Here is a 16,200-nt window from a genome sequence, read left to right as displayed (position 1 = left end):
GGGGAGCTGATTCTGAATTTGTTGAGTTCGGTATCCTCCATCTGATCCAAAGAGCTAAAGACACAACTCCAGTTGGGATTGGACATATTGGCCCTGAAGAGGTGGGATCAAATGTAGTCAATGAGAAAAAGGAAGCATCTGAGATAAGGACCATTTGGTAGAACATTGATTTCAAGGGTACTGGTAGTAGTACAGGGAGGACTAGTTTTATCATTCATGATGATAGCCAATAAAACTGTTACGTTTATTAAAAAGGCACCAACAGTTCAGTTGGCAGGTGTTCTGATGTTTTTATACTTAATCCTGGTGCTTCTTGGCATTTTGGGAAATGCCATGGTAATCTTGGTGGTAGGGAACAGTATTATTCGGGAGCCTGGAGGAGGACGCAGCTCTGACATGATCCTGGTCAACATGGCCTTATCTAACCTGCTGGTGTCGGTGATGAGGAACACCCTGCTGGTCACCTCAGACTTTGGACTCGAGGTACATGCATGTGTATGTGTGTGTAAGTGTGTTGGGGCTTAGACAGGAGGAGGAAGAGGGATGCAGTTTCCTCAAAGCATCACACGGTTAAGATCAAATTAACAGACAAAGAAAGGAGTTTTTTATGATGTTCACTCTACATATACACTACAACAGTGTTGCAAAACTTTGGAGAACAGGCTGGGATGCTGGCTAGTATTTTAAGTGGATTTGAAAGATAACCAGCAGGTTTTGAGAAGAACAGATAAACTCGAGAAAATCAGCACAAATGCTACAAATTGTTGAAAGGATATAATTGATTAGTTATCATTTATAACAGTGCACATATGTGGGAAAATATTTTTCCTGACTTTTTTCCACTTAGAGTATGGTTGTCACCATTCGATCATGTTAGTTGCTTGTCCAGGCCTTTGTAAAGAAGAATTTTTTCGTAACTGGGTCTGAATTTTATGGACGTAACATTACAAACTGGAGTGATGGCTAGCAAAAAAGCAGGCTTAAGAGAAAAACACTTCCACCTTCAGCTGGTTCAAATGACAAGTTAGGCAAACTGTATAGCACCAGGTCCTGTTCTGCCAGAATAGTGCAATCGACACATAGATTATTGAAGCCAAGCCAACCTCATTTATAGAAACCACAGCAGCACAAAATCATACAAAGTTAGATTTGAACAACTGTGCACCAACTGGCCCAAAACATTTGTCTCTGCCCTGTCCATGAACCAAACTTGGCATTGAATTGAATGTCTTTTCGCAAACAGATCAACTTCCACTGGCATGAAATTTTGTTAATTCCCAGGCTCAGGACAGATGGTGAGACAAAGTGTCCACTATTGTATTACAGTGTCTTGCAAAAGTATTCATCCCCCTTTGTGTTTGTCCTGTTTTGTCGCATTACAAGCTGGAATTAAAATGGATTTTTGGAAGATTAGCACCATTTGATTTACACAACATGCCTACCACTTTAAAGGTGCAAATTATTGTTTTATTGTGACACAAACAAGAATTAAGATGAAAAAACAGAAATCTGGAGTGTGCATAGATATTCACCCCCTTTCGTATGAAACCCCTAAACAAGAGCTGGTCCAGCCAATTCACTTCATAAGGTCACATAATTAGTTGATTATGATCCACCTGTGTGCAATCAAAATGTCACATGATCTGTCACATGATGTCCGTATAAATCAACCTGTTCTGGAAGGACACTGACTCTGCAACACTACCAAGCAAACAACATGAAAACCAAGGAGCCTCCAAACAGGTCAGAGACAAATTTGTGAGAAGTATAGATCAGGGTTGGGTTATAAAAAATATCCCAAACTTTGAATATCCCACAGAGCACCATTAAATCCATTATAGCAAAACGGAAAGAATATGTCACCACTACAAACCTGACAAGAGAAGGCCGCCCACCAAAACTCACAGACCAGGCAAGGAGGGCATTAATCAGAGATGCAGCAAAGACACAAAAGATAACACTGAAGGAGCTGCAAAGATCCACAGCAGAGATGGGAGTATCTGTCCATAGGACCACTTTAACCCGTACACTCCACAGAGCGGGGCTTTATGGAAGAGTGGCCAGGAAAAAGTAATTGCTTAAGAAAACACGTTTGGAGTTTGGCCAACAGCATGTGGCAGACTCCCCAAACACATGGAAGAAGATTCTCTGGTCAAATGAGACTAAAATTGATCTTTTTGGCCATCATGGGAAATGCCATGGGTGGTACAAACCCAACACCCTGAGAACACCATTCTTACAGTGAAGCATGGTGGTGGCAGCATCATGCTGTGGGGATATTTTTTATATCTGCAGGGACAGGAAAGCTGGCCAGAACTGAAGTAAAGATGGATGGCACTAAATACAGGGCAATTCTGGAGTAAAACATGTTTGAGTCAGCATGAGGTTTCAGACTGGGATGAAGGTTCACATTCCAGCAGGACAATGACCCTAAATATACTGCTAAAGCTACACTGGAGTGGTTTAACGAAAAACATTTAAATGTCTTGGAATGGCCTAATCAAAGCCCAGACCTCAATCCAATTGAGAATCTGTGGCATAACTTGAAGATTGCTGTACACCAACACAACCCATCTAACTTGAAGGAGTTGGAGCAGTTTTGCCTTGAGAAATGGGCAAAAATCCCAGTAGTTAGATGTGCTAAGCTAATAGAGACATACCCCAAGAGACTTGCAGCTGTAATTGTAGCAAAAGGTGGCTCTACAAAGTATTTACTTCGGGGGGATACCTATGCACATTCCAGATTTTTTTTTTCATGTTAATTATTGTTTGTGTCACAATAAAAAAAAACAACTTTCACCTTTAATTGAAGGCATGTTGTGTAAATCAAATGGTACTAACCCCCCAAAAATCCATTTTAATTCCAGCTTGTAAAGCAGCAAATCAGGACAAACACCAAGGGGGATGAATACATTTGCAAGATACCGTACATAGTCAGACCACACTAGAAGGTGTAAGGAGGTTTCTGAAAATGTTGCAGTGCTAGCCATATGCCTTTCATTTCAAGGACATAGATATGCTGGTGTTAAAACTTGTTTTTCCCTTTTTCATTTATTCTCAGTTTTTTTCCCCCACACATGCTACTCCTATCCTCCTGTTTGGGCGGCATGGTGGTACAGTGGTTACCTCACAGCAAGAAGGTTCCAGGTTCAAACCCCCCAACTGACGGGGCCTTTCTGTGTGGAGTTTGCATGTTCTTCCCGTTTCTGTGTGGGTTTCCTCCAGGTGTTCCGGTTTCCGGTTCAAAGATATGCAAAAATACTCGGCCATGGGGGTTGTGAAAGATCGGGGAGAGTTGCATCAGGAAGGGCATCCGGTGTAAAAATCTATGCCAAAGGGGTTGAAAATCAATTCAGGTATTCTTCTGTTTTCTTCCCGTCATGAAGTGATCTCTGTGACAAATCCAGCCATCTGTCATCTGTAACTGCTTATCCTGTGCAGGGTCGCAGGCAAGCTGGAGCCTATCCCAGCTGACTATGGGTGAGAGTCGGGGTACACCCTGGACAAGTCGCCAGGTCATCACAGGGCCGGCACATAGAGACAAACAACCATTCACACTCACACCTACGGTCAATTTAGAGCCACCGATTAGCCTAACCTGCATGTCTTTGAACTGTGGGGGAAACTGGAGGAAACCCACACAGACACAGGGAGAACATGCAGACTCCACACAGAAAGGCCCATGTTGGCCACTGGGCTTGAACCCAGAACTTTCTTGCTATGAGGAGACAGTGCTAACCACTACACCACTGTGCTGCCTGTGACAAATCAAATAAATTAAAATCCTTGCTTGAACACAGGTGTCATTATAAGTTCCATCTTTGCAGACAGATGCCCTTGTCACTAGTAAGGCAAGGCAAGGCAAGTTTATTTATATAGCACATTTCATACACAGTGGCAGTTCAATGTGCTTTACAGAAGCAAAAACAAAAACAGTAAACAATAGAGAAATAAAATTACATAAAATAATTTTATTTTTATTCTAAAACAATTAATTAAAAGAATTAAAAGAATTAAAAGAAAATAATAAGAATTAAACAATAGTAGAAATAAAATAATAAAATGCCAAAAAGAAAAAAGGAGAAAAAGAAAAAGAAACCAGCGGAATAAAATAGAATAGAATTAAAGTAAATTTAAAACATGCAGAGAAAGTAAAGATTATAAAAAATGTAAAAATATTAATTATTTAACAGAAAGCATCTGAAAACAGCTTGGTCTTTAACCTAGATTTGAAGCTGCCAACAGCAGGAGCATTTTTAATGTCCTCTGGCAGTTGGTTCCATAGATGTACTGCATAGTAGCTAAAAGCTGCTTCACCACACTTTGTTTTAACAACTGGTTTTAATAGTAAATTTTTCTGTTGCGATCTGGTAGATCTGATTGGGTTAGGCCGCTGCAACATATCAGAGAGATAATTGGGCCCTGTACCATTTAGAGATTTGTATACCAGCAGCAATACTTTAAAGTCAATTCTGTAGCTTACTGGAAGCCAGTGAAGGGACCTTAGAATTGGAGTAATTACTAGAACTAGAAACATGGTTCATCTCAAGCCCGGATCAGGTTCGGTAGTGATGTCGATGACTCCAGTCAACACAACTCATAATTTCAGTCATGAGACATTTGACATCACAGTTTATGAAATACTCCCACTACCTAATTGTCTGGGGTGATCCTGTGAGCATTTCAAATAATTTTTATGCTTTTATGAGGATGGGTTCCCTTTTGAGTCTGGTTCCTCTCGAGGTTTCTTCCTCATGTCGCCTGAGGGAGTTTTTCCTTGCCACCGTCACCACAGGCTTGCTCATTGGGGATAGATTAGGGATAAAATTAGCTCATGTTTAAAGTCTTTACATTTCTGTAAAGCTGCTTTGCGACAATGTCTATTGTTAAAAGCGCGATACAAATAAACTTGACTTGAGTAGTACTGACAGATGACTTTACATTCTGTCTGACACGTACTAAACTTTCTAAAATGGTCCAAGGTGCAGCATTCTCAGTTTTCACACCTGGACTTGCTGATGCTGATATTCAATATGTGACATCAGGAGTTTCTATCACTTTCTAGGTTGTTTAGTAGCCAAATGTTCTGCCAGTTTCTTTCCTTGATGCAACCATGCAGCAAAGGAGCTTACCATTTTTCTCCCTAGAGGAATCTATCTATGCTGTTTGCATCACTTGCTGCTGCAATCACACAGAGTAAGAGAAAGAATATTGAATATAACTATGTAAGAAAGTTTACAGGTTTTCACTTTTCCTCTGTTTCAATGCCAAAATTGACAACACCTTAGCAAGACTGTATAGAAATATATTGGATTAAAACCTATGTACAAGGATGCTTCAAAAAGTTCTCAGCCTCACCCAGAAAACAACACAGGAGAAAGATTGTTCTTGCATTATTTTTCAACAGTCTTTTTTAACTTCAATGCATTTGGTCCACCAATGTTCAAGCTTCACTATCCCTTCATGGAAGGTGGTCATATCTTGAGCCTCCAGATATTCCTCAACAACATGGATGACTTCATCATCACTCTGAAAATGGCAACCACACAAGTGGGATTTCAGTTTGGGAAACAGAAGTCAGACAGTGGCAGATTGGGTGAGTAAGGTGCATGGGGCAAAAGTTCAAAGCCACATTTGGCTGCTTCTGCCACCTATGCTGTGTGGATAGGCGGCTTGTCCTAGAGCAACAGCATGCCAGCTCGAAGCTTCCATCCATTATCTGTAACCACTTGTCCTGTGCAGCTTCATGAGCAAACTGGAGCCTATCCCAGCTGACTACGGGCAAGAGGTGGGGTACACCCTGGACAAGTTGCCAGATCATCTGACACAGAGACAAACAACTATTCACACCTACGGCCAATTTAGAACCACCAATTAGTCTAACCTGCATGCCTTTGGATTGTGGGGGGAAACTGGAGCACCTGGAGGAAACCCACGCAGACACAGGGAGAACATGCAAATTTCACACAGAAAGGCCCTTGTTGGTCACTGTGCTTGAACCCAGGACCTTCTTGTTGCGAGACGACAATGCTAACCACTACACTGCCGTGCCACCCTGCTCAAAGCTTTCCTCTCCTTTTTTTGATTGCTTCTTTCATTTGAGTTTTTGTGGACAGTAATCCATCCATCCATCCATTATCTGTAGCCACTTATCCTGTGCAGGGTCGCAGGCAAGCCCATCCCAGCTGACTATGGGCGAGAGGCGGGGTACACCCTGGACAAGTTGCCAGGTAATCGCAGGGCTGACACATCAAGACAAACTACCATTCACACTCACACCTACGGTCAATTTAGAGCCACCAACTAACCTAACCTGCATGTCTTTGGAATGTGGGGGAAACCTGTCAGAAATGGCGAGCTAAGGTGAAGTGAGGACCCAAGAGCAGACTCAAGACAGGCAGTGTACAGAGGAAAAACTTCTTTAATGAAGTACAGGGCAGAGGTACAGTAGGGCTCAAGCAAAGATCAGTGGTCAAAGAATGGGCCATGAGGTCGAAAACCACAGAGGAGCAGGTAGGCACGGTCAGGGACAAAAACAGGACAGAAAAATCTTCACCAAAACTGATGAACACAGGGACAAGGGAAATCCAGGCAGAGGAAGCAAAACACAATCCAAAAGAACAGGCAGGTAAAACAGGGGCAAAAAACTGGACATAAAACTAGACAAAAAAAAAAAAAAACAAGGAACAATTCAGGCAGGGGGAATCAAGAGACACAATACCAATGGGTTGTAGCAAGGCGAGGAAAGTCTACTAGAGACAGTCTGGCAACTGGAGTAGCTCCAAACAGTTCTTAAAAAGGTCCTGGCTGATGGGAGAGGAGTGGTAGCAGGTGTGGGAGTGTCACTTCCGTGAAAATGGCCTACAGCAGGGCAGGACTGAATTCCTGTCCCGGATCTGGCCTGGAGCCGGCATGGAAGTCCCACAAACTCAGGCATGGATGGACTGTGACAAAACCGGAGCACCCGGAGGAAACCCACACAGACATGGGGAGAACATGCAAACTTCACACAGAAAGGCCCTCGTCAGCCGCTGGGCTTGAACCCATGACCTTCTTGCTGTGAGGTGACAGTGCTAACCACTACACCACCATGCCACCTGTGGACAATGATATAAAGCTTTAAAGTATACAGTTATGCCCCAAAATAGGAGTTACACCCCTTGTTTCTGGGTGAGGCCAAGAACTTTTTGGAGTACCCTCGTAGTTTCAGCATATTCAAATCATAATAGATTAACTCCTACAAACTACTGTCAAAAGTCAAAGTTCCTCCTGTGCTAGGACCTGGTCTTCACAAGCAGTCTCCCATCCCAGTACTAACGAGGCCCTTAAGGGGCATTGGGTGGCGCCAATGTCCGCTGCTACTGTCCTCTGCCTTTTATACAGCTCGGGTTACAGTGGGGGCCTAGTCTTCTGGTAACCCAGAGAACTTGACTCTGTATTGCAGCACGCCTTGCCAGATGGCAGTAGGTACCATTTTTATGATGGCCTTTGGTATGACCCGACCATGAGTAGAACTCGCGATTTCCCAGTTGAGAAGCGGGCACGCTAACTACTAGACCAGCTCGCAGTCAGAAACTACTGTATGAGTTACAATTACTACTACTGCTGAAAACTGTGGGTGAAAAAAGGGTGAAAAAAACCTTTTATTTTGATTTCATCCTGGTTGCCAAGGATCATTGCCAAATATTTGATTTGTACAAATAGATATTCAATCCACAAAGGACTACAAATGGAAAAGAGAATATCTTTGACAGTTTTGTAGCACATCTACTTGCCTCCATCTCTTACCAGTTACCTGGTTATAATGTTTCTCTTTTCATCTCTTGCTGAAGGTGTTACCCACTAAGAACTGGTGTCAGTTCCTGATGGGTGTGTGGGTCTGGCTGCGTTCAGCAAATGTTTGGTCGACGTTTTTTCTCAGTGCATTCCATTTTTACACTTTGAAAAGGACAAGCCCTCCCATTTCTAGTGTAATTCAAGCACGTGGTCCTCCCAAAGCCCTACTAATGTGCTTCGGTCTCATCTGGACACTGAGTCTTCTCTACTCAGTCCCTCTTTTTGTGTATTCCAGAAGTGGAGGCAAGAACGCCAGTGAGGTAAGGGAAGGAAAAACAACATGCTCTATCTCTGTGTTTCACAATATCTACATTTCCATTCACTTTATCAAATGTGAGCTGTCACTGTCCACATGACATAAAACATTTGACAACAGGATGTGAAAAATCACAGATCACTCATTAGTCCCTTCTCATTGCTCCCCTACAGACGATTATGTTACTGAGCAGTACAACCCGTCCATTACTGGGCTGCTTGTGGGATTTTCCCTCCGCTTACAGTGGTCTTGTATTTGCCACTACGTCCATGGTGATCCATGAGGCCATCCCCATCATCCTCATGAGCGCCACCAACCTGGGCTCGCTCCTCATACTCTATGCATATGGAAATGCACACAAGGCCATCAATAGGGGTCACGATGCTCCTATCATACGCAGAGTGCCGGCAGAGAGACGTGCAGCCAAGGTCACACATTTATTACATTTTATATAACTGTCCATTAATAGGCCAGACATTATTTCAATTCCTATTGTCCCTATGTTTATGCCTTTATAATGTTATCCTCCTCTCTAGGTCATTCTAGGCTTGATCCTTTTGTTCACCTTTTCCTGGGGTACCAGTGTCATCTCAGTGAACTATTTTAACTACAACGGTGGCCCCTCATCTGAATACCTGCTGGTTCTTGCACGTTTTTCCAACAGTGCCTTCATCGCGTTCACCCCCATCATACTGGCTGTGGGACACCGCAAACTCCGAGAGGTCATGAAGTCCATTGTCAAGTAAAGAAAGAAAGATTATTATACAGTACTGTGCAAAAGAAATGCTGTAGACCAAAAATGGCTTCAAAAAATAATGAAATGAAATGTTTCAACAGAAAAAAATACTATAAACTGTAAGCAGTAAGCCATAATTAATGAAACAAAGTCAATATTTGGTGTGAGACGACCCTTTGCTTTTAAAAAAATAGTAATCGCAGGTAAAATGAGTGCAGTTTGATAAGGAAATGAGCTGTAGGTTTTACTGAGCATCTTACAGAACCAGCCACAGTTCTTCTGGACACTTTGACTGTCACACTCGCTTCTTCATTTTGCACCAAAACCCAGCAGCCTTCATTATGTTTTCTTTTTTAATCTGAAAAGTGCTCTCTTATGGAATACGCTGCTCAGATGCAAACTTTTTTCCGTAACATTTATTTTTGTGCTGGAAAACGAACATTTGGACTCTAAAATGTTTTTGTACTGACTCGATAATGTAGAAGTCATAAAACAGAAATCTATATCAGAGTTTGTGTGAAAAAATAGGGTGAATAAGGCTTTTGCACAGTACTGTATATAAAAAGCCTGTCTAAAAAATAATTGTACTTTATTATCTAATAGTATCAAAATAAATTCAACATTTTATTGGACACAACATACATACATACATACATACATACATACATACATTTTTTTCCCAAGAAATTCTGTGTATATGTATTAAAAAAATAAAATAATTTTGTATATTATACTGGAAGTGTTAATTTTTATTAATTTATTTGTTTGTTTGTTTATTTATTTATTTAACTTACTAAACAAAGGCGTTCCATGAAGATTAATTTCTCATCTCATCTCATTATCTCTAGCCGCTTTATCCTTCTACAGGGTTGCAGGCAAGCTGGAGCCTATCCCAGCTGACTACGGGCGAAAGGCGGGGTACACCCTGGACAAGTCGCCAGGTCATCACAGGGCTGACACATAGACACAGACAACCATTCACACTCACATTCACACCTACGGTCAATTTAGAGTCACCAGTTAACCTAACCTGCATGTCTTTGGACTGTGGGGGAAACCGGAGCACCCGGAGGAAACCCACGCAGACACGGGGAGAACATGCAAACTCCATACAGAAAGGCCACTGTCAGCCGCTGGGCTCAAACCCAGGACCTTCTTGCTGTGAGGCGACAGCGCTAACCACTACACCACCGTGCCACCCCGGAGGACTCCAGAGAATCATAATATTTTTAGAAAGTTGGAGATACGTCACAGTTATTGTTCGCATGAGACGGCATTTTGGATTTGTATATCATTCCAACATGGCGGTGGATGAATACGTCACGCTATTGTGTCATGTGGTTGCTCATGAAGAATACGAATGTGACACTACCTGCACAGAATTTCACACAATCTCCCCTATAACAAATTTGGATTGTTATGTAATTATAGTTCTGCTTTTGTGAGAACTAAATTTAAGCATGCTCTTAAAATAAAGTTTCTTTACCTAGAAATCACAAAAATATCTTCCTATCTTTTACTGCATTGCTGGGTTTCAGTCATGTGACTTTTCTTAGCGGTTTTACCGAAAGCGAAATACCTGGCGGTCTAAACGGCTGCCGTAGTGCAAACAACTAGCGATAACTTATCAGAGTACGCTCGTAATCTAGAAGCCACTGCTCACTTTAGATATATTCAGAAGATTGCTGTGTGTAATGGAATCGACCCCTACAGTCTGGGAAAGTAGGATTTGTCATATGGTCTCGAAAACTACCCTTCAGTCGAGTTCCCCGACATCTCGAACTATTTGGTGTTGCAGACGTCCTTCTACACCGCAAAACAGGTGGAAGAGTATGGAGGCTTACAACTTTTTTGTATGTGGCTGGGTAAAGGACCTCGGGATCAAGTCGCTGCCGAATGAATCCTGTATTGGTTTTGCCCATGTAAGTATGTTTTTCTTTTTTAAGCTTTTCGTTCGTGTCTTTACAACGAAGCGCTGCAAGTTGAAATGGAAACAAACACCAGTTGGCTTGATTCTCACTTGTGTTGGCTCTTATCTCTCAGGTAAATAATTCACAAAGATCATCAGGAACCCCTTTAAAGACCTGGATCTTAGTTAAACAAGACGGAGAAGTGATCACGGCGCATTGTAACTGTGTGGCTGGGTAAGAATTTTGTTGTGACCTTCATGCATATGGACTTTGTGAGGAGTAAACAAAGAAACAGCTGGGGACTTTAGCGCTTCGTGACTAAAAAAAGTACAGTAAAATAACGACACACAGCAAGAAAAGTACTTGGAAAACACTAAGGCCATAGCTGAGAGGGAAATACAAACCTTTCACCAAGTGACCACTGAAAACTCGAGCAGCTGGGTTTCATGTGATGTCACATCCGCCTCATTAGTTATTCAGAACTTTAGCTGGTGGTCTACCAAAGCTCAGTTGACAAAGCGTTTGTACGGAGAAGGTGCATTGCTCGCATGAAAAATGCCTTACGCTTGCATTGTTTTAGGTTGTTCGAATCAATCAAACCCTGAAACTGATAAAAGTTTCTTCAGGGTTCCCCGTGAACTAATAAAAAAGGGTGAACGAACACAGGATTTCACAAAAAGACGTCGAGAAAGGTGGCTTTTGAACCTCTCAGTGAAATCGAAGGGAGCCGAGTCGAAGCATGCTCGAGTTTGCAGTGATCACTTGGTGAAAGGTTCGTATTTCCCTCTCAGCTATGGCCTTAGTGTTTTCCAAGTACTTTTCTTGCTGTGTCGTATTTGACGGTACTTTTTTAGTCACGAAGCGCTAAAGTCCCCAGCTGTTTCTTTGTTTACTCCTCACAAAGTCCATATGCATGAAGGTCGTGACAAATTTCTTACCCAGCCATATAGTTACAATGCGCCGTGATCACTTCTCCATCTTGTTTAACTAAGATCCAGGTCTTTAAAGGGGTTTCTGATGATCTTTGTAAATGATTTACCTGAGAGATAAGAGCCAACACAAGTGAGAATCAAGCAAGGGCGTAGGTTTGGTATTAACACTGGTGGGGACGTAAACCCAATACCAACCTCCAGTGGTGCCAACTTCAGGTCAGCATTAGAGGGCCACAATATTTTGCTCCATTGTGTTCCATCAAAAGAGTATCCATCATCTCTCCAAAGTCCAGACTTTTAAAATTTAAAGTTCAGAACTGTAGTAATTCATGAATAATAATAATAATAATAATAATAATAATAATAATATGCAATTCATTTGATTAATTGCAAATCTTGCATGTGATGATTAACTCATTCTACCAATTTGCAAATGTGTTTTACAAGTGAATAACGCATTGACTGTCGGGAGGGAGTATGTTCCTTTCCCTCGTAAATGGAAGTAAAACACATACGGAGCCTTAAACACTGCGTTCCATGAGGCTGGCAGGGGGAGTAGGCTATCTTCTGTGGGATCTTTAACTAGTTGTAGAATGCTAGTTTAAAGTGCATATACACGGGTAAATTCAGGAGCAAGATCAATGTAATTCTCCTATTTTATATTAAACTTTGGTCAAATATCTGTCACATTTTGCACAATTTATTTTACCTTGCGCAATACCAGAAAAATTCAGTTGAAATCAAGCCATTTGAGGCGAATTGGTACGCCTCTGAAAAAACCTGACATTTGGATTTCCTGGCAAACATTGATTTTCGTGACGTCGCGTGCGGGACGCCTCCCTCTGAATCCTACGTCAGCGCTGGTTTGTTTATGAGAAAACGACCTGGTGGTTTTCTGCAAATTTCTTCAACGTTATCACGTAATTAAAATGGTTAACAGATGTATCGTAGGAGGGTGTAGCAACACCAATCTTGATGGGATTAGTACTCATCGTTTTCCAAAAGACCGGACAATGAGAGAGAAATGGGAGCGCTTCGCACGAGGCACCCAGAAGCCGAGGACCAAAGCAGAGCCGAGAAAAAGACCAACAAAATCATCGATTCACAAGTCGACTGTTGCCAGGGTAAGAAATAAGAAAGACTATACTCTAAATTAGGTGTTCCTGTGTTTGTGTGGTACACGGATCAAGTTATTTATTGACACACACACAAAAGTAAACAACACGAAAGCGCTGGGCGATAATACACTTACTTCACATGTATCAAGGGATATCAGTGTTCGAAATACCCGTCTGCAGTCTGCATTTTGCAGAATGATTTTCAAGATTGCAGAAGAAAAATTAAAAACCTGCAATTTTGCGGAATGAAAAAATCAGGCTCGGGATTCAATGGTTCTCAATTTAGCAAACCAGCGGCGCTGTAAATAAACTGAAACCTGCGCCGCGCGAACCTGACGGCGTTTTCCAAGTCAAAGTTGAGCAATATTTACGTAATACTGACGAAAGGCGACGACAACCAAATAAGGGCAGTTGCCATTTTCCGATGTAAGATTTCGTCACTTTTAATACCCGCCGGGAGGATCCGACAACTACCTCGGCAGTGTTCGGCAGTTTCCGCCATGCAGCTCCCAGAATTCAATGTGGCACAAGAAACATGGCTCCCAAGAAGAGGATTGTTTCTTTGGGGCAAGTGTCCAACAAAAACGCCAAGAAAACAAGGACGATTTTATTGTATCTCCGCAAAACCGGCAGCCAGCGTGACTCCAACAACAGCGACAGCTCGCGCGTCCGCGATGGTGACAAAAATGAAGACGGTCGCTGTTATAGTATTGTTGAATCATGCAAAATTATACTGATATTATATCCCTTTTGAAGACAGCAACAGTATTTTACCTTTATTCATAGATCCTTTTGAATATTTTGTTTTCTCATACCGGTACCAAGCTACACTAATACATGTTTTGTGTACATCTGATCTCATCTCATTATCTCTAGCCGCTTTATCCTGTTCTACAGGGTCGCAGGCAAGCTGGAGCCTATCCCAGCTGACTACGGGCGAAAGGCGGGGTACACCCTGGACAAGTCGCCAGGTCATCACAGGGCTGACACACAGACACAGACAACCATTCACACTCGCATTCACACCTACGGTCAATTTAGAGTCACCAGTTAACCTAACCTGCATGTCTTTGGACTGTGGGGGAAACCGGAGCACCCGGAGGAAACCCACGCGGGCACGGGGAGAACATGCAAACTCCACACAGAAAGGCCCTCGCCGGCCACGGGGCTCGAACCCGGACCTTCTTGCTGTGAGGCGACAGCGCTAACCACTACACCACCGTGCCGTCCCGTTTTGTGTACATGTTCTATTTTTTTTTTACTAGTGCTGTCTTGCCTGTGGTGCAGACTAGCACAAAGTAAAACAGTTGCCCTGTAAGACAAAGCTCATAGGTTCAGTTCTGTAGCTCTCAGTTCTGCCGTGATTAGTTTGTACCCAGTTCTCTGTTAGTTTAGAGCAGTGAAGCCCCTGCAGTCGTTCTCAGTTCAGTTCATGACCTTGCACTTTAGAAGCCAGGCAAACACCATGAACCCAAACGTCTTTCCATTTGCCAGTTGGGTTTTATTCCTTCATGGCATCAGTTCTTTGCATCATCGTAAGATGTAACAGAGTGTAGAATTGAAACCTTGCTTTCAATTTAAAACTACAGGTTGCAGATGCAAACACGGTGAATGAAGTACATTTTGGGTAACAATCTATCGTTCAAGCTAGAAACTTGATCTTGACAAAATGTAACATGACGTGTAACATGAAAATGAAAGTTTTGTTTCTTGAAGAACAGTTGTGTTCTATTTTTTATTGTGGTGATACCTTTATTAGTATGTTGTGTGGGTGTGATAACTAGTACATTTATGAATTAGTTGGTATACTTCAAGTTGTAGTAGCCCGTAGTGTCAGGGCGAGGGGGATGAAAGACCTGTGGAGGGATCATGGAATGATAACTTTGCTGCAGAGAAGGATCTGTGAAGACTGAAATTACAAATAGAGTGAGAGAATAAAGAATTGCAGTAATGCTATGAGTTGTAAAGCTAGATATGATGTAAATATAGGCATTATTAGGCTGAGAAGGGTGTAGTATGGAGGCTTGTGCATTTGCAGAAAATATTTCCAAATTGCAGAACAAAATTTTGACATTCTGCAATATTGCAGAACACTGGAAAAAAGTATTTCGACCACTGGATATGCGTGTCAGGGCTTGAGATCTTGGGACCTGTCGGTCAAACACATACAACCCTGCTTATGCGTGTAGCTTATGAAATCTTTCTCCTACAGTAGCCAGTAGTCTTCTAAATGAAGAAATATCTCATCTTATCTCATTATCTCTAGCCGCTTTATCCTGCTCTACAGGGTCGCAGGCAAGCTGGAGCCTATCCCAGCTGACTACGGGCGAAAGGCGGGGTACACCCTGGACAAGTCGCCAGGTCATCACAGGGCTGACACACAGACACAGACAACCATTCACACTCACATTCACACCTACGGTCAATTTAGAGTCACCAGTTAACCTAACCTGCATGTCTTTGGACTGTGGGGGAAACCGGAGCACCCGGAGGAAACCCATGCGGACACGGGGAGAACATGCAAACTCCGCACAGAAAGGCCCTCGCTGGCCACGGGGCTCGAACCCGGACCTTCTTGCTGTGAGGCGACAGCGCTAACCACTACACCACCGTGCCGCCCAATGAAGAAATATATAAATACATAATAGTAATTAGAAAAAATATGATTTATATAACAATAGATAGATGAGCACCGATACATGAATCCATGGGTTTAGAAGCTCAGGCGACAATTCCATATTTCAATGCAAAATCGCTCACTGTTAAACTTGGTCTACACAGGCTGTGCACTGAAACCGTGCAAGCTCTCGCAGCCTGCTGGCAGATCCGCACGTGACGTCACGAATCTGGCTCCAGACTCGCTTGGGATTTTTCCAGACGCGTTTTGTTATTTTATTTTTTTCTGCTGTAGACAGATGGCCTTGTGCAAAATTACCCTTCTGGATGAGTGTGTAAAGGGACATACTTTCATATAAAAAGAAACGAAATTGGTCCAGAATATGCACTTTAAGCTGATATGTGATTGATCTAACGATAAAACAGGATGAGGGCTCTCAAACTTTTTTGACATGTTGAAAGGTTGCAATTTTACTTGGCAACAGAATGTATCTGAATTCTGATTGGCCGTTGTTATATTATTGCCCTTTTGTTATCTTCTTGAGCGGAGGGGGGAGGGAGAGGAGGGAGGGACAGGGTTCTACAGAGACACGTTTTTAGCCGACCACTTTCAAATGAACCCCCTCGAAAACCAATCAGTTCAGCGTACGGTATGTGTGGACTCGGTATGTGATGTTTTCAAAAGAGCGGTGGGAGTAACCGCTCCCCACCAAATTACCAAAAATTTCTGATCAAGAAGGCGGAGGCTGTTATGCTTATTACGTGAAAATGTTTTATTTGATTAAAAGGTGTCTGG

At 42.4% G+C, this 16,200-nt stretch overlaps 1 protein-coding gene across 1 annotated transcript; it reads left to right on the top strand.

Annotated features, from left to right (window-relative positions):
- The first annotated feature begins 216 nt into the window (after window positions 1-216).
- LOC132899965 (olfactory receptor class A-like protein 4) lies at window positions 217-8,838 on the top strand. The gene is made up of 4 exons (XM_060942002.1): window positions 217-483; window positions 7,833-8,096; window positions 8,266-8,520; window positions 8,629-8,838. Exons 1-4 carry the CDS (start codon window positions 217-219, stop codon window positions 8,836-8,838), a joined length of 996 nt encoding a protein of 331 aa, XP_060797985.1.
- The last annotated feature ends 7,362 nt before the right edge of the window (window positions 8,839-16,200 follow it).

The sequence above is a fragment of the Neoarius graeffei genome, chromosome 16, assembly GCF_027579695.1.
Source record: "Neoarius graeffei isolate fNeoGra1 chromosome 16, fNeoGra1.pri, whole genome shotgun sequence".
NCBI classification, from domain to species: Eukaryota; Metazoa; Chordata; class Actinopteri; order Siluriformes; family Ariidae; genus Neoarius; species Neoarius graeffei.
The sequence above is the reverse complement of the archived record's forward strand: the minus strand, read 5'-3'. Positions and strand labels throughout refer to the sequence as shown.